The following is an 18,334-nucleotide window of genomic DNA, read 5'->3' as shown; positions in this document are numbered from 1 at the left end:
GATTTCATGAAGTCAGATATTTACATGAGAAAGGAAAGAATGGTGTGGGAGAAAAAGAACAGCAAGAAGAGATACTATTTGCAAGGCAGGGAGAAGTTAATAATGCCCTACCATGTATATGATCCTAGCAAAGTAAAGTGATAGTTGACTTTTAAAAGTATCCATATTAGGGATTACCTGGAGGCTCAGTTGGATGAGCGTCTGACTTCAGCTCAGGTCATGATCACACGGTTTGTGTGTTGGAGCCCTGCATCGGGCTCTCTGACGTCACACAGAGCCTGCCTGGGATCCTCTGGCACCGCCCCCCTGCCCCTCAAAAATAAATAAACATTTTTTTTTAGAAAAAGATACTTTAAAATTATCCTTATTATGATGGTTGGCTTCAGTGTAGGTCACAAGGTCACATAGGTTTCTTTTCACCCTGGTGCAGCATGGCTGGAGGTTGCGTCAGGAGCAGCTCAGGGGACAGCTAGGGGTACTCATCTTTCAGAGGAGAGCCAGCTAGGTCTAAGGAGTGTTCACATGGGCCTGAACAAGCCAGCGGAAAGGGTACCTTGGTCATTGGGACTAACACCTGGTACAACAAAGTCTTGTATGTCCTGCATCAGAGAGGAATTAGGTTGGAGCTGGTTTCATCTTCCCATGGCTGAACATAACGAATATTTGCACAGTGGTCTGTTAAGATAACCCGTCCTTTAAAATAGTGGCAAACATTGGGGCACCTGGGTGGCTCAGTCGGTTGAGCATCCGACTTCGGCTGAGGCCATGATCTCACAGTTCGTGAGTTTGAGCCCCGTGTCGGGCTCTGTGCTGACAGCTCAGAGCCTGGAGCCTGCTTCACATTCTGTGTCCCCCCCGCCCCGCCCCATCCCTGCCTGTGCTGTGTCTCTGCCTTTCAAAAAATGAATAAACATTAAAAAAATAAAATAAAATAGTGGCAAACAAAGCACATACCTAGGAATTCCATGGGGTTTTACTTTTAAACCAGATTATCTGCTGTGTTTCTTCATCCGTTATTCTTCATTGGGCCAATTGATCACATTGGTGATTCTTAATACTGTCCTATAACACTTGAGCAAATATGAAAAAGTACAGAGGTTTTTAAGAGATTAAAACCCTTTATTTAAAAAAAGTCTTAGCCTCACATGGTGTAGCTGAAAGATCACCACATGAATAGTCTGGAGATTCCATTTCTCTGGTCTAGTTGTTAATCCTCTCATTTTTAAAAACTGAGAATCTTAGTCTTTAAGTTACCTTTTAGAACTGTTAAAGATACAAAGTGAGGCAACAGTTGTTAAAAAAATATATATAAGTACACGCAGAGGGGGAAGAGCCCTAAAGGTAGCCTGTTAACTTGAAATCTGTTCTATACATTCGGTGTAATCCGAAAAGGAATAATAAATGGAATATTAACTTTACTGACCAACACATTATTATCTACACTACTCATACTAATTGCATTCTGCCTGCTCCAACTAAACATCTACGCAGAAAAAGCAAGCCCATATGAATGCGGATTTGACCCACGCTAGGGTCTGTCTGCCCGCCTGCCCTTCTCCATAAAGTTTTTCCTAGTAGCTGTTACATTTCTACTGACCTAGAGATCGCACTCCTGCTACCCTTACCCTGAGCCTCTCAAAGAGACAACTTATCAACCATACTCACCGTGACACTACTATTAATTTCATTTCTGAGCCACAAGTCTAGCCTATGAACGAATCCAGAAAGGGCTAGAATGAACTGAATATGATAATTAGTTTAAACTAAAACAAATGATTTTGACTCATTAGGCTTGTGATCCTTGGTGTCAAAGCTGGAATTCTAACTTGTGTTCTGTTTGCAGCATTTCTACTTTGGGTTATCTTTGGTATTAAAAAAAAAAAAAAATACAATGGCTCAAGAGCCGAAAGGTAAAATGAATAGAAAACAGGTTGTTCTTGGGGTGCCTGGGTGGCTCAGTCGGTTGAGTGGCCAGCTTCGGCTCAGTCATGATCTCACGGTCCGTGAGTTCGAGCCCCACGTCGGGCTCTGTGCTGACAGCTTAGAGCCTGGAGCCTGTTTCAGATTCTGTGTCTCCCTCTCTCTGACCCTCCCCCGTTCATGCTCTGTCTCTCTCTGTCTCAAAAATAAATAAACGTTAAAAAAAAATTTTTTTTTTTTTTTAAAAGAAAACAGGTTGTTCTTGTAGGGCCTCTTTTCTGTACTAGGCATCAAAGCCAGGGGCCATTAGTGTGTAGTGACCAGTGTTGTTGACCCAACATGTATATTGCCTTTGCCATAAATACAGACTGCGCTGTGTTCCCAGCTGCTGTGTGTTTTTTTTTTTTTTTTTTTTTGGGTGGGGGGCATCATCAATACAAAAATTCAATCACTATGGGTGGCGTAGAATCTGTCCTAGCTGGTGTAACAATATGTGTAGGATGACCTTTTGCATGTAAGGACCGGAAAATTGGTCATGTCAAGTTTCCTTTTATATTGCCATGTGGTCGGGGTGCCTGGGTGGCTCAGTTGGTTGAGTGTCTGACTTCGGCTCAGGTCATGATCTTGCAGTTTGTGAGTTCGAGCCCCACGTCGGGCTCTCTGCTGACAGCTTGGAGCCTGGAGCCTGCTTCAGATTCTGTGTCTCCTCCTCTCTCTGCTTCTCCCCTACTCATGCTCTCTCTCTCTCTCTCTGTCTCAATAATAAACGTTAAAAAAAAAATTGTATTGCCATGTGGTCTCTCATGAAGAATCTTGGGTCCTGATAGAAGTGAGCTAAATGGAAAAGCATTCTCACAGCTGTTAAATCCTAGAAGTTAATAGTTCTTCACCTAGCAGATCACCAAAGCAAGGAAGAGGTTGGGGAGATGTAAATGGCCAGAGAACTCAAGGACTGTATAAGCTCAGTGAAGACGATTTGGCAAGTTTGTAAAGCACCATTTTTTTTTGTTTTTTGTTTTGTTTTTTTTGTTTTTTTAATGGATGAGTTGATTGTCTGATTCCAGAGCCTTTAGGGTATTTTAATTGAAAAGTGAAACACCAGATGGAATTCTCTAAGTTGGCAAAATGCACAAATGATAATTTAGGAAAAGCTGAACATAATCAAGGGAAAGATACAATTTGTTAGAGATTCTTCTTGCTCTTTGTTGCCTGAACCACAAGACGGTGGTTTGTGTTGTTGCTTGTTAGGTAGCTTAGATATAGAGTTTATGAGAAATGAGCGGTAAAATCTCAGGTTCCCCTGAGTATACAGGCAAACAAGGAAAAAGGTATATGGTAGAAACACCTCTTAAAAATATGGTTTGCCTTTAAAAAAAAGAAAGAAAAAAAGGTCTGTGCTTACCCCAGTGACATGAGTACACATACCAGAAACAATTCAGAAAGATTGTTTTGTGCTCTTACTGTGTTCATTTACTCATGTATGTTCAAACTCTGAAAATTTTCCTTTTCTAAAATTAAGGCTGTCCCTAGATGAAGATTTGCTTCGCTTTTCATGGAATGGACTTTTCTGAAATATTAGCTGGGTTCTTGTTTTTTGTTTTTAAGAGAGTGCGAGCCCCAGAAAGAGGGAGAGAATCTTAAGCAGGCACCACACTCAGCCAGATAATGAAATAGTCAGATGCTTAACTCACTGAGCCACCCAGACACCCCTGAAGTATTAAGCTGTTTTAAAAGCAAATAAATAGACATGTTTTCCTGATGATGTCTTTTACTGAAATTTCACAGCAGATTTTCATTTGTAAATGTTACTGAGACAGCAACCATAAACCCATAGGGTAATTTTTTTTTTTTTTGGTTATAAAAAAGTCTTGAGGAAGATACAGAAAACTTGTTCAGTGTCAGCTTTACTCTTTTTAAAGAAACTAGAACCCCTGTTTACTATAACTTCTCCAGTAGTGTTTTTGTTTTATGTTGTTGTTAGTTTATTGGCTTTAGTTCAAGGCTTAGACATCAAAAGCTTAAGCCATATGTTTTGATCTATGTTTCCCACTGTATTTTGAAGGCTATTAATAGTTTATTTTAGGTTTGATAGTTGGAAAACAGATAATTTTGAAGAACCCAGACTCTGCAGCTGCATACTGAAGGATTGACTTTCTGCAACATGTTGAAAGTTCTGCCCACTAAATGTGCTGTCTACACTGTGTGTTGTATGACACTTAGAAGATGCAGTGAGCTATGTAAATCTGTGGGAAGTAATGATTTCTCACTGATCAGCAGTATCACATAATCATGATAGGTGTTCCCTTGTTACTGGGAATGTTCCACAGGCAGTGGAAAGCATTCTTGGTAGTTTCCACTGCCCTTTTCTCTTCCCTTAGGGACAACCAAGTAGTCCTCTTGCCACAATGAGGATGACGAGGCTAATGAGGCTCCTGGCATTGTCAGTGAGTTGTCTAGCTCAACGGATTGACCTGAGGTTTTCATCTCTAGTACCTCAGGCCCAAGTCACTCACTCACTCACTCACACACACACACACACACACACACACACACACACACACACACACACACGTAGACATGTCTGGGCTATTTAAGGCAGAGAGACTCTTTTGAGGTTACCTTCAAGATAGGAATCCACGAAGAGTCCAGATGGATTTGGGTTAAAAATCCCAGCTCAGCCACTTAATTGTTAGCCTTAGACAAGTTTATCTTTGTGGTCCTCAATCTTCTTAATTTGTAATTTGGAGACAGTCAGTTCTTCCGAGAGTTGTGCTAAATCTAGCTTCACGTTGTGCCTGTCTTGTGATGGCTGGGAAATGGATCTGCCTCTGCTACTCCAGGCACTTCGCCGTGTCTAGTCTAGAGAGGCTGGGGTGGCCTCACTGGAGTGAGGTGGGTGCAGCTCTCATGGAGATGGGGCGTCCCCATTGTCCCACATGCAGTCAGAGCATAAGCCTAGGAACCAGAGGGGACAGATGGCAGGAGCTGCCCGAGTAGTGCTGACGGGGTGGCACTTTTATTTGGCAGGTACACACTGGTGGGCCTTCTGGTCTTCTTAACCTTCCCCTTGCAAAAAAGTTGGCTTTGCTTTTTGAACCAGTAAGTATTGGTATGCACTTGATTGAGAAAAGTACTGTGCAGCTGGTAAAAATTGGATAGGTTTGGGGCACCTGGCTGTCTCAGGAGAACATGTGACTCTTGGTCTTGGGGTTGTGAGTTTGAGCCCCATGTTGGGTGTAGAGATTACTTAAAAATCAAATCTTTTAAAAATTGGCTAGGTTTATTTCCTACATCCTCTGTACCCTGATCTTAGAAATCCTATGGGACTTGTTGGAGAGAGAGAGTTTGAAAAAGCTGCGATAGTAATTTTTTTTTTTTTTTTGGCAATAGTAATTTCAATAATAAATATTCCTCAGTTTTGGAGGGTTTTTTTGTGAGGAGGGGGTCAGGTAACAACTGAGGAGTTAGGTTGTGACTTTGGAAATGGGTGACATAAAACACAGTAATACCTTTGAAACAACACAAATGTCTTTAGCAGACATCCCCTATTCCTTGCTTATTATCAGATCACAAATAGCCTTGGGTCCTTGTCGTTTTCTGAGCTTGTGGCTTGGTTAACCATTGGCGGAGAGCGGCATTCACTCTTCTAGTCAGACATTCATTTTCTTAGGAGCAGGTACAAGCCATCACATGGCTGTGCATGTGTGTTGTGTATTAGGAATCACAGCTGATTTTTACCTTAGGTATATATAGATTTTTTCCTGTAGATAGTGAATCATGGTTTGCATGTGCTGAAGAATTTAGACCATGCATTTTGCTGAAGTCTTAGGGAATGCTTATCTGGCACAGAAACACACCGCAGGCACCTCACCTGTTGTCCACAGTCTGCCTGGAGCCTTGGCAAGCCGGCCTCGTTTCGGGGTACTCCGTCCTGAACACGTGTGATGTCTGGCTGCCTCACAGCTTCTTATGGTCCCCCCACTCATGCCCTTAAGGGCCATTCGTGAGATACAAGTAGCTTTCTTTTTGATGGTAGCTACACTTGGGGTGAGTACAGCATATAGAGTTGTTGAATCACCTGAAACTAACCTGGTATGTCAGCTGTACTCAAAAGAAGCAATTTCCCTTTCTCTCCGTTCATCATTAGCTCTCGTTTCTGCTAATGTTAGTGCCTGCTACTCACTGAACCAGGCACTGCTTCTAAGGTCCCTGGTTTCTGAATCTCTTCTGACTTCTCATTCCCAAATTTTGCCCATAACCCCCATTTAGCATCCCTTTCCTGCTTCAGAAGAATGTGTCCCCGTTCCTTTCCCAGGACTTGTCTTGATTGTACTTTCTCTCCTTTACCCCATGAATTAACCTCTCTTGCCTGCCTCCAGTCTGTTTCAGCATACAGCATGATTTAAGTCTTCTTTTCCTATAGCAGTCTCAAACCCTGCTTACCCCTTTCCACAATGGCCAGGGCCGTGCTCACTTTCGCACCACAGTTCTCAGAAGGGTTCCTATTGGCCATCTCTGTACTAGTGCGCTGACCGTCCGTCCATCTTCGCAGCCCTTGATCCCATGTGGCTTGCTCTCCTGGTGGTTGGCATTGACCTCCTTCTGGTTATCGAAGCTTGGGCCCTCTTGTTCATCCTCATTTTACTTTGTCTTTGCTATGTTCGTTTATTCTTTATTCATCCAGTAGATAACTTTATTGAGCACCTGACACTGTGCTGAATGACATGGTGACAAGAATGATTAAGATGTGAGGTTGCCACTGAGGGGTGTACAGTTGACTGGCAATCACAGTACAGCGTTGTAAGTGACAGAACTTTGTAGAGTGTTCTAGAATGAGACAGGCACCTCTAACTCGGATTGGATGGGCTTGGTGATTTGGCTGGCAGTTAACCTTCTATTCCTTCCCTGTGGAAGGTTCTCTTAGACTGATGTCCGGGTGTCCTTTCATCTTCTTGCACGTCAGACTTCTCTGGAATAAAATGAATGTGCTGGCTTAATTGAAATTCTCTCTCAAGGTGTAGTTTTTTCATAGTTTTTATGGTTTATTCACAGTATTAACTCTGGCTGACTTATTTTGATACCAGAGTATTGTTTAGTGTGTGGCATTTTGTTTCACCTGAATTAAACTGGTAATCCCTTTAGACAGCTGATCTGTTTGGATCCCCAGTGAGCGCTTGGGAAATGTTTGTGGTGGTGATGATCTTCTTTGTAAGTATGAACACATTCGTGCTTGCTCTTTGAAGGAGTAGAATGTGTTAGCATGGCTGCTGCCGCCTTTCTCAGAACCTGTGGAAAAAGAAAGTTACTTCCATACGGGATCCTCTGGGGGCTTAGAGTTAAGTACCTTCCTCCCTTTCTCTAGAGGTACTTCACGTCTGTGTTTGCATCTCTTACCACTGGCAATATTGTGGTCCAGGCTGAGGTGTACCTGTGACTGGGTTTTGTGGTGACCACCCATGACCAAGGCCTATGTTGCTAGAGACTGATAGGAGGTTTGCTCTGAGATTATACCTTTGTTGGTACGTTTTCTGGTAAAGCCACCCTACCACCGAACAAGTACTGAAACGCTCAGAGCAAACCCAGTGCCTTCCACGCTCAGGCTCACCTTGGGGAACTCGCAGGAGTGAGCTGACTGTCTCCTCCTTGTGCTGCTTTCCTCCTCATCCACGCCACACCGGCCCTCAGAAGCTCCAGGAATTAGGGGTTCAGCATGTCAGGTATCTAGCAACTGTTTTCCTGCCCCAAAATGGCAGAATTACTTAAGAAGGAAGCTTCCCACACACACACATTTGTTTCACTCCCCCCGCCCCCAGGCTTCCCAATGATGAGCTGGACCTAGTGTGGCTGGTTATTTTTCCCCAGCCCTCTTCTCCATCCTGGGGACCCAGAGGGAGATGTAGGGTCTGAAGGTGATGGTTACATTGTGGCAGCCGGTCATTTCACCTTATTAACGACCCACCTGGAGGTGTTTGTTTCCTACCTTGTTCTTGGAGAAGTTACTATATTGCAAATGGCGATCTATTATATTATAAATGGAGATCTAGATGGGAAATGTTTGAAAATTAATATTGATAGAAATAACGCATAGGCTCTTCTGTCTCCCTTTCCCATTTGGGTCTGAATGCTCCTGCATTGTGCAAAGTGTTTGGCAGCACTTAGATTTTGTAAACAATAGTGTTAAGAGCCGGTGTCAGTTGGAGATTGGCGCGGACATAATGGTTGATGGCACAATGAATGTATCACTTGTCTGAGGTTTTTTTATAGTGACTTTCAGTCTTTGACTCCCCTTGGGAGCTAGTATGAACCACAGTTACCTTTTATTGCTCTATATGTGTTGTCCATGCCAATCACAGAGCTGCAGGGGAGCAGACCGAGTTGGAATAATTAGATTGAGGAGTGAATGTCACACTTCTAATTTCATTCTCCTTTCAAGGGATTACCAGTGTCCATTTAATAAAATGAGATTAACCCTCTGCAGCAGGAGTATTTGAAAGCTGTCAGTCAGTATAATCTTGACAGCTCAAAAGAAGAAGTGCTCTCTGCACTCTTAGAAACAGTGTCATGTTTTATGGGCCAAAAGACTTTTTCTGCAAAGGGATGTGTCTGTGTGAGCACATGTGTGTGTGTCATTAAAGGCAGACATGCAAGAGGTGGATCTGAAAGAGGAAGAGGGTTCTACCTATTGCATAGGAGCAATAACGGAGAAATAACAAGTAGTGTAGTCTGCACTTGCCAGACACCGGTCATAAAATACTTTGAGAGATTGTAAGACCAAAGCAAAAAAAAGTGAGAGAAATAATACAAAGCAAATAGTGACGTGTCTTTCCTTAAACGTTTTAGAAAACCTCGGATCAATTCTCAGCTGGTGGCGCAGCAAGTGGCGCAGCAGTACGCCACCCCGCCGCCCCCGAAGAAGGAAAAGAAGGAGAAGGTGGAGAAGCAAGACAAAGAGAAACCTGAGAAAGATAAGGAAATCAGTCCTAGTGTTACCAAGAAAAATACCAACAAGAAAACAAAGTAAGTTCCCAGCCCACTCTGCACAGTTCTGTTATTTTGCCGGTGAACTCCAGCCCTGTTTTAAATGCCTCTTTTTGTTTCCGCCCCGCCCCCCAGACCAAAGTCCGATATTCTGAAAGATCCTCCTAGTGAAGCAAACAGTATACAGTCTGCAAATGCTACAACAAAGACCAGTGAAACGAATCACACCTCAAGGTATTTGAAGCTAGATTGAAACACAGCATTGCTGCTCTGATTTACTTTGTCCTGGTCCATAACCCGGGGCAGGTTTTGTGCCTGTGAGCTTGCAAGCTAAGAAGGGGTGGGGGGCAGGAGCTAGGTGTGGGCCTGTTCACTTGGAAAACACACTTGTAAATATGTGGGTTTCTTCTGTATCACTGTGCCCACAACAGGAGAAAGATCAACCGATGATAATTTTGCATTGGTCCAAAAGCTTGGTTTAACCGGTGGTGGTTTCTGTCGCTAAAAGTTAATCAGCAGACTTTGCTGGAAGCTCTTGGTGTGTGTGGTGGCGATTTAGACCCCTTGCCACCCACGGTAGCGTGAGGTCCGTGTGTATATTGATGGAGAAGTTGCTTTGAATCCATAGCTTATATTTAATTGGCTGTTCCCCGGGGTGTTGCTTTCAGGCCCCGGCTGAAAAACGTGGACAGGAGCACCGCACAGCAGTTGGCAGTGACTGTGGGCAACGTCACCGTCATTATCACAGACTTTAAGGAAAAGACTCGCTCCTCCTCGACCTCCTCATCCACAGTGACCTCCAGTGCAGGGTCAGAACAGCAGAACCAGAGCAGCTCGGGGTCAGAGAGCACAGACAAGGGCTCCTCCCGTTCCTCCACGCCAAAGGGCGACATGTCAGCAGTAAATGATGAATCTTTCTGAAATTGCACATGGAATTGTGAAAACTATGAATCAGGGTATGAAATTCAAATCCTCCACCTGCCCATGCTGCTTGCACCCCCTGGAGAATCTTCTGTGGACATCGGCCTCTTAGTGAAGCTGCCAGGATGATTTCTGCTTGCCATGGGCATCTGGCCACCAAGGAATTTCGCACCCTGACGATTACTCTTGACACTTTTATGTATTCCATTGTTTTATATGATTTTCCTAACAATCATTTATAATTGGATGTGCTCCTGAATCTACTTTTTATAAAAAAAAAAAAAATCTGCTGTGCACAATTTTCCATGTACATGACAACTGGTTTTTTGTTTTTGTTTTGTTGGGGGGGGGCGGTGGGGGGCTGGGTGGGGGAGGGAACTTTTATTTATTGTGTTCACAGACTCCATCCTTTCAGCATATCCTTTTAAGTTTAGTTCTTTCTTCCAGTTATACTATGTACTATCAGTTTTGATATAACTATATATATATAAATATAAAATTATATATAAAGGGTTATTTGAAACCAATCCATGGCAACGCTGGTGCTTGATACACTGTGAAGTGAATACAACATTGAACAGTTACAGATCTGGGACAGTCCCTTCTAGGAAAGTGCTGAAATTAAATTAAAATCAGTCCTACATGAAGTATGTTCCAACCCACGTGGGAACTTGACTCTCATCTGTCTAAAGAGTACTGGACGATATAAAAATATATATTTTTTACACAATGTGATCTCAGTTTTCAAGACTGCTCCAGATAGCCTGCATTTGCAATGGAATAACTGACAAATCACAAATGGTTTAGTTGGGAGGGCTTTGAAGACGATTCAAAAGTAACTGAACTAGCTCCAGAATGCCAAGTATTCGTGTAAGTTCCGGTTACATGTTAGCATTGCTGTTCTTACATAAGCACTCATGAAAATATGGTATTCTGTAACTCGAATTCCATCCATTTTCCAGACCTCCACTCATGTCTGAGGTAAATCTCTTAGTTTCAGGACTGAAACTGTCTAACCTATATTTTTGGTCCATACAAGAAGCAACTCCCTATTACCACTTTGCACGTGACATTGCAGTCGTGGTTTTTGTAATTGAAGTTGGTTTGCCTTGTGTCCTCTCCTTTTCCTTACCCTGCCAATTTAGTTTATGAGAATTCTTCTTCCTTCTTAAAACCTACTCTTGTTTGTTTTTGACTGAACCAAGGTTATCAAACGCACATCCAGTCCCGACATGGAGTATTTACAGTGTTTAGAGACATTTCTCGATTCCCTGCTGTGGGAACGTGGTGAATGGTTTAAGCATTAGCAGCCAGAATTGCAGGGAAAGTTCAGACTTCCTGCGAGCGTGTGATCTTTGTCTTTTTCAACATTTCTGTTCCCTTATTTTTCACTGTCTTGCAAAAACAAAACAAAAAACAAAGACCACTAACATGATTCCACCCCCTCCTTGTTTTTCAAATGTGTTGTTTTGCTTTGTTTGGATTTCGGGTCTCTTGCGTTTGACTCTTACGTTCATATCCACGCGGTCTGTAGGCTTCAGAGTCATTTCAAACATGGGAACTTGGTGTCACCTTCCTTTATTTGATCATACTGAAGGACTCACAGGAGGGCAGCGATTTGTGATGAAGTGCCACATTGTGGGGTGAAAAACCTGGTTTGCTTAAGAACAGAAGTACCTGTCTATGGAGGCAACGAGTAAAAAGAAACAATTAACAGCTTGATTTGAGTAGCCAAGAGGAAAGGTTCCTTTCACATTTACATTAAAACTATTCGGTAGTCACTGGTGTGCCGTAATTTAAATTCTGTCCTCAAAGGTGTAGGCTGTAAAGCAGTGCTATTTGTTGCTGTGCTCCTATTCTCAAATGCATGGACAATTGTTCCCCTCTTTTTAAAATGATGCTTGTATCTGGGATGCAAGCTATGCTCTCTTTTTAAATACATTTTTAAAGTATTTATTAATGAACCAAAGGAAATCAGATGCTTTCTGTAAGCATCAGAATATATAATCCATAGTGATTTGACTATGAATTTTAAATCCACATTTTAATATTAGTGGGATATTGCAAAGACATTCCTTCTAAAGTTTTAATATTCCTTTTATTAAGGGTCTCAGGGAGGGTAAATTAGTCAGCCATATTTATTTTCCAGAGATGTAAGGAATTGCTACGTTTTCTAATTACCTTTTTAAGAAAATTTAAATGCCACCAAACTCGTGGGTTGCACTGCTTTTTGAACCAATAAGTGTTGGTATGCACTTTGTTCAGAAACACTGTGTACTTTCTCAAAATTCGTTTCATGTAAAGTGATTGGACCCCTAGATTAGTGGAAAGAGCTGATGAACCAGCTACTCATAGGCTGCTAATTAATTCATCGCCAGTGTCTTGGTTTTTCAGTTTTGCCTCCGTGATAAAGAATAGAGGAAAGGATTGGGAGGGGTGAAGGCAGGGAGGGTTGCTTTCAAACAGGTAAGGTGAAATTGGCATTTTGCTAGAAACTGCAGCTAACACTGGGACTTCTCGACAGTCACATGCCGTTGGGCCAGTCCTCCAGCTGCTGTGGTGTATCCTGTTGAGGTAGTGAAGTGGTGGGGACTCTACACTTTTAATTTCCGAAATTGAAGACATCCCTCAGGCATGTATTCTGGAAATGGAATTCCTATAACTTCTGCATTTGCAGTTTGCCCTACAACTAGTAGGCAGCGCATAAAAACACTAGTGTAGTTTATAAAGATATATATTAAAAGAGGACCAGAAATACTTGGTATTCAGTGGCACAGTAAGCAGGTTATAAAAACAAAACAAACAAAAGCACAGTGTTACGCTTGCAAGTTTCCATTTGTTTTCATACCACACGCTCTATCACACTCGTGCGTGCGCACACACGACAGAGCTTCCCCAGCGTGCTCTGCTTGAGTCATGCAGTTTTAAAAAAAAAAAGGGAAAGACATCTTGACACCCACAAAATATTCTGATCAAACCTTTCAGTTTCAATCTGGATCTTTAAAAACATTGGCAGAAGCTTCTGTGAGTTTAGTTCCACTAAGATGTCTCACCTGCCTTATCAAGACCATTCTCAGTCTACTTTTTTAAGCTACCGTATCTTAAATTATTGAAAATTTATTAATTGCTGAATATATAATAACCTTTGCTTGTATGTAACCGAAAATGGTTTAAGAGCCAACATTTAGAGTATGACAATGGAGCTGAACAGTTTTTAATGCGCAAGCAGTTCTGTTCTTGTGTATGACTTGTAACCTTAATTTACTGTGTAAAGATGGTTACATTATTTCCTTAGCTTTGTTTGTTGGAGACAAATAGAGAATGCTTGTTAAGTATGTCAAAACATAATCTTATCTTGTGAATTTTTGTTAATGTATTATACGAGCTATATTTTTCATTTGCCCAGAAAGACAGCTTGTATAACGCTTTTGGAAGTTTCTGCTCTGTAACGTCTTTAGAGCTGACAGTCTGTTAGGTTTGTTTTTTTTCTTCATGCTAAAGTGTCAGTTGGTGGTTTTGTGAACTGGTCAGAAATTCACAGGTCTTAAATGTTTTGGGGAAATTTATATTGGACACTGCTCTTTGTCTAGCAAATAAAAGATGTTAATATATTCCTGTTACTGGCATGTGCACGACTATGTTATTAGAAGCCACTTTATCATTTTCCTGCTTTAAATAGAAATGTCTATTTATGAATTCTGCTTGTAGTTTTTTCACAAATAAAATAGTAAAATTTACACTGAAATCTTTATTTCCTTGTGTATAGATTTTAGCCTTAGGAAAATGGTTCCATTTTGTACTCGGATTTTTAGCTCGCGGGTTATTTCCAGTGGGAACAGGAGGCCAAGAGCGCAAGTTGGTTTAGGTGTGCATATCTCAAAGCTGCAACAGCAAACCTAACTGAACAAAAAGAATGTCCAGATTTGGGAAGAAAACCATCTTAATGTGTCTAAGCTCATCCTTTGAGATCGGTTATAGCGATTTAAAAAGAGCTGGCGGCTGACAACAGTCAGTTCGGTGGCTCGCCGCAAACTGTCAGAAGACAACCCATTTCTGGCCAACTGCAGTTAGGTAAATTGTCACTCCGATGTAAACGAAGTGCAGTGTCAGACCTGAAGGCCACACACACAAAGCTTGCCGCGTGCTAGGGAGACCACTGCTGAGTGGCCGCAGCAGTCGCTGTGCCCTTCCAGAGGATACGAAAACCACTTGAAACGCTTCAGGATGCACCCGATTACTCTTCTTTGTCCTGAGTTTGCACTTGGACTAGCACTGAAAGGAACACGGTGTAACATGGTGCAGGACCCCCAACTGGAAAATGGGTTCGTCCTGACGAAAGGAAACTAAGAAAGCTGCGTTCTCCTTGGTCCTTAATTGCCGGTACGGAGTGTCACCCAAGTCTGGCTCCTCAGAAGTCTCGGAAAGGATCTGGAAGGGTGTAAGGGCAGGGATCAGATGGCGTCTCCTGTTTCCCAGCGGCTATTGTGGCTATAGACAGGCGATTGGTTGTACCCCCTACCTCTCTGCTTTCTTTGGTGTCTGAGGAGTCCTGCGTGAGGGTCCCCGCTGCTGGTGGCCCTGGCTCCACCCTTTGAGGAGGATGGCAGCTGCCTCGCATAGATAGAGGCGTACAGCAAGAAGTTGTATCCTTTCTGGCCGTAAGGACAAGAGGGAAGGGAGACAATGGCTCCTTCCCTCTTGTCCTCGGCTAAACGCCGTGTCGACGCGTCCAGACCCCCACTGAGGAACACCGTGGCTGAGGTGTGACACCGACATGGTATAGACGCTGGCTGAATTCATCCTGGTCAAGGATAGGATGATCCCTGAAGCCAGAAGGCACCCAGGCTTATGCTCTGCTCTCACAATCCTGTGACGTGGCAACTGGCCAGCCTCTGCCTGGGGCAGCAAGGAGATGAGGGGTGTCAGGGAGGCCTTTGGTCTGTCTCGTCCCTGATCTCCGAGCGGTTCTGAAGAGCTACTCCGAAACCTTAACATCCCGGGAAGGAAAGGTTCAGAACCATCCTCTTGATCAAGGTCCTGCTTGTTAATTGTCAAAGAAGCCAAGGTCTGTTCTGGCCGCTCCTAATAGTGTTTGTCAGGAAGGTGCAGTCTTTTCCCTAGCAGTCGGAGTTCTGTGAAGTGCAATAGACACGGACCACTGAATACTGCAGGGGAGGCTCTGATTTTTCTAGAAAAGGTCATAGGACATGTCTGGAAAGAGAGAGGAAGGGGCTCAGGGCAGGTTCAGGTCAGGGCAGACCCTGAAGCGAAAGTAGATATCCAGGTGTCATGTTCTGCCTGGGAAACCTGCCTTCTCTCCAGGCATTCATCACAAGGCTGCGACGGGGAGCTCACTGTAGGGCACCTGGGGACTGGGTGTTTCTAGTCCCAATGACAGATCCAGTGCTTTGCCAGAACACAGCTAAGGGGGATAAGCGCGTGGATGCAGACTGAAATTGGCCCCCTCCTGCTGGTGCTTTTGACCTAGACCTGGCATTCAAGTGACCACACCCCCACCTGTTCCCCCATCTGGAGCTGTGCCAGACCTCACTAATCACTCACAGTACTGTCTTTTCAGCTGAATTCAGACTCCAAAGCCTCAACACAGCTCTACAGTCTTCGTGACCCCGTGTTCCTGTGTGGTAAAACTCATTTGCCATTCCTTCCCTGGACCAAACCCATCCAAAGCAACTGGGGGACCCTACAAGGCTGACTTAGTCAACTCTTCCGTTGTGGAGCCCTCCCTGGGGCCATAGGGATTCTCAATGGAAGGCTGGCTGAGAGACTTGAAGGAGTCCGGAAAGAAGGAAACTAAATATCCAACACCAACTTTTCGAAAACCTCCGCTTTCCTGTTTAAAATGGGACCAGAGGAGGCGGCCAGTGCCAAGCATTGTAGCTTTAAATGCCAGACCCAAAGGCCTGCTGGCAGTGATGGGTGTAGCCATGTAGGCCAGACCAGGACCTGCCCAGGCTGTCGCACCGGTTCTGCCAACCCCAGGGACTCTCAAATAACAGGGCAAAACACCAAACGGATGTGATTCCTGGAAACAGCAAGGCTCATGCTGGGAGTCAGAGCTGTGGAAGGCTCCCACCTCTACCTGACTTTGTGGGTGACTGTGGGCAAGTCAGCCTCCCTAGGCTCATTTTCCTCATCTCAGAAACAAACCCTACTCTGCCCAGGTCTCTGCTCCCCCCCCCCCGCCCCCGCCCCCCAGGGTTGCTTCTATTTTGTCGTGGTTTTAATAAGTGGGACAACTTTATTTCCTGGACGTTCGCTATAATGCTTCGCTGATGGCAACACTGGGAATGAGAAAGGTTTGGTTTGTGATTGTTTTATCTTTTTATATTTTATGTTATATACCTGCCCCCCCCACCCCCCCGGCCCTGGCCCAGAGCAATCGGGCAAAGGCCACATGTAAATCAAGTCCGGTGGTATTTTTGACAGCTGCTTGGTGTTTCTGTATCTACACACAGTGTTACAATGAATATGGCTTCTCTTCATTAAAAGTTTGATTTTTTTAAAATGATGTTCACTGTCCTGTTATTACCAAAAAAGAAGTTTAGAGTCAGTGGGAGAATTAGAGAGCCACAGGGTGCCTGGCATCATGACAGTAGATTACTAAGCATCGGTTGTGGATTACACACACATATATTGTACCTGCATGCATATGTGTCTATACGTGTGTATGTCATAAGTGTATACGCACATGTGTACTGATGGGGAGTGGGGCTTTTCATTCGTGCATAAATGTCACGAGCTCCTGGCACAGAGAAGTTTGAGCTACAATCCATTAGATCGGCCCCAAATACGCTCATGGAGAGTGAATTGTAGATGAGAACCATTTTTTCAGCCTGAGTAATTCAGCCATCACAGCAGCCCCAGAAGGAGGAGAGCTCCGTGCAGGGGAGCAAGGCAGATATATAAATTGTATTCATTGCCTCTTCACGTTTAAAGAAATTTGTACCCGTTTGGAGAAGTCTACAGTAGAGTTATCTCATTGGCTGGAATTATAACAATCTGCCAGAGTGGAAAATGTGTGAAGGGGAGGCATTCCCAAGAGGCAAGACCCTCTAATAAATGGTACTGTAACGTTCCAAGTGACTCCTGTGTGCAGAGATCATCCTGACAATGCAAACAAATAGACTAATAAGAGGGAGAACTGCTGGCACCTCCATTCATCCCGAAGCCATCAGCAGCCACTGGTGGACGGAGGGGCCAGCTTGCCTGTGTGGCCGGCGAGACGTGGGGACCACTTCGGTGGCTGCTGAGCAGAGGCCGAGGGCCGACAACGTCTGGGCTTGCTACTCTTCCGTAGAAGCCCCGTGAATCCCTAGTGGGGATTTACCCTCGAAGAGCACTGTGTACACCAGGAACAGCGGGTGTGAGTGGCGGGTCCTGGGAACCACAGTTGCGTGGGACCCTTTTTTATGTTCCCAGCTCTGTGACAATCCCTCACTTCATCCTGACTCTGTGAATCCCTTCTGCGCAACGTGGAGCGACATCACCGTAGCAAAATTTATTTACATAGCAAGAACACACTTTCTTGGTACTGTGTTTAGCGCCTAGTATTAACTCACTTAATCCGCACAGAAACATTATGGAATATAGTCAGGATGGGCACACGACAGCCTGTGGGCCACATCCTTCCCCACTGCCTGTATTTGTACAGCCCATGAGTTCAGAATGGATTTTACATTTTTAAGTGGTTGAAAGAAATTTTTAAAGAATGATATTTGTGATGAAAAATATATGAAATTCAGATTTCAGCATCTATAAATAAAGTTTTATTGGCACACAGCCACACCCGTTCGTTCGTTCACGTGCTGTCTGTGGCTGCTTTCCTGCTACAAAGTCAGAGTGGAATTGTTGCAGTGGAGACCGTGTGGGCCACAGAGCCTAAAATATTTATTATCTGGCCCCTCGGAGAAAAAAATGTACTACTTCCTGGAATACACTGCCGTCTGTCACATTCTATGAGGTAAGCACTGACATAGCCCTCAGTGTCTAGAAGGGTTACTGGCAGTTTGTGCTGGATAAATGGTTGTGGAATGAAGAAATCACTGCCTGCCTGTTTTACAAATGAGGCAACTGGAGCACGGAGATCTTAAGGAACTTGCCCAAGGCCACCCAGCTAGTAAGTGGAGGAATTGGGATTTGAATCAAGGCTGTCTAATTCAGAGTTTAGTCTTCAAGAGGCTGAATGGGCAGCTTCCTCCAAAGTATGTTCCTTGAACTCGAGTTAGGCCAGATGCCTGGCTGTGGCCAAATACATTTGGTTGAAGTCCTGTTTAATACAGAAGCCCTCTTGGAGTTTCACAGTGATCATTAGTATATCAAAGGCTCTGAGAAGTCCTGCTGGAAAGAAACCCATTTCACTTTCTTTAATATGGTGTTTTAAAAATGTATTCCACCAACTAACCTAACTCTGGGGGGAGCGTTTGTGAAAAGACTGTAGTTAAGACCTACTGGGCCTCTCTGTGGCCGTTAGAAAATGATTGAGCCTCTCTGAACC

General features: G+C 43.8%; 1 protein-coding gene across 1 annotated transcript in view; it reads left to right on the top strand.

The window, feature by feature from the left end:
- Positions 1-13,556, top strand: part of LOC122487437 (RING1 and YY1 binding protein) — an 84,662-nt gene extending 71,106 nt beyond the window's left edge. Inside the window, exons 3-5 of the mRNA XM_043587937.1 lie at positions 8,761-8,937; positions 9,034-9,132; positions 9,567-13,556. Of these exons, the coding sequence (XP_043443872.1) occupies positions 8,761-8,937; positions 9,034-9,132; positions 9,567-9,819 (529 nt within the window). The 3' untranslated portion in view covers positions 9,820-13,556. The remainder of the gene's footprint in view (positions 1-8,760; positions 8,938-9,033; positions 9,133-9,566) is intronic.
- The last annotated feature ends 4,778 nt before the right edge of the window (positions 13,557-18,334 follow it).

The sequence above is a fragment of the Prionailurus bengalensis genome, chromosome A2 (genome assembly GCF_016509475.1).
Source record: "Prionailurus bengalensis isolate Pbe53 chromosome A2, Fcat_Pben_1.1_paternal_pri, whole genome shotgun sequence".
In the NCBI taxonomy this organism is placed as follows: domain Eukaryota; kingdom Metazoa; phylum Chordata; class Mammalia; order Carnivora; family Felidae; genus Prionailurus; species Prionailurus bengalensis.
This window is presented reverse-complemented; position numbering and strand designations above follow the sequence as displayed.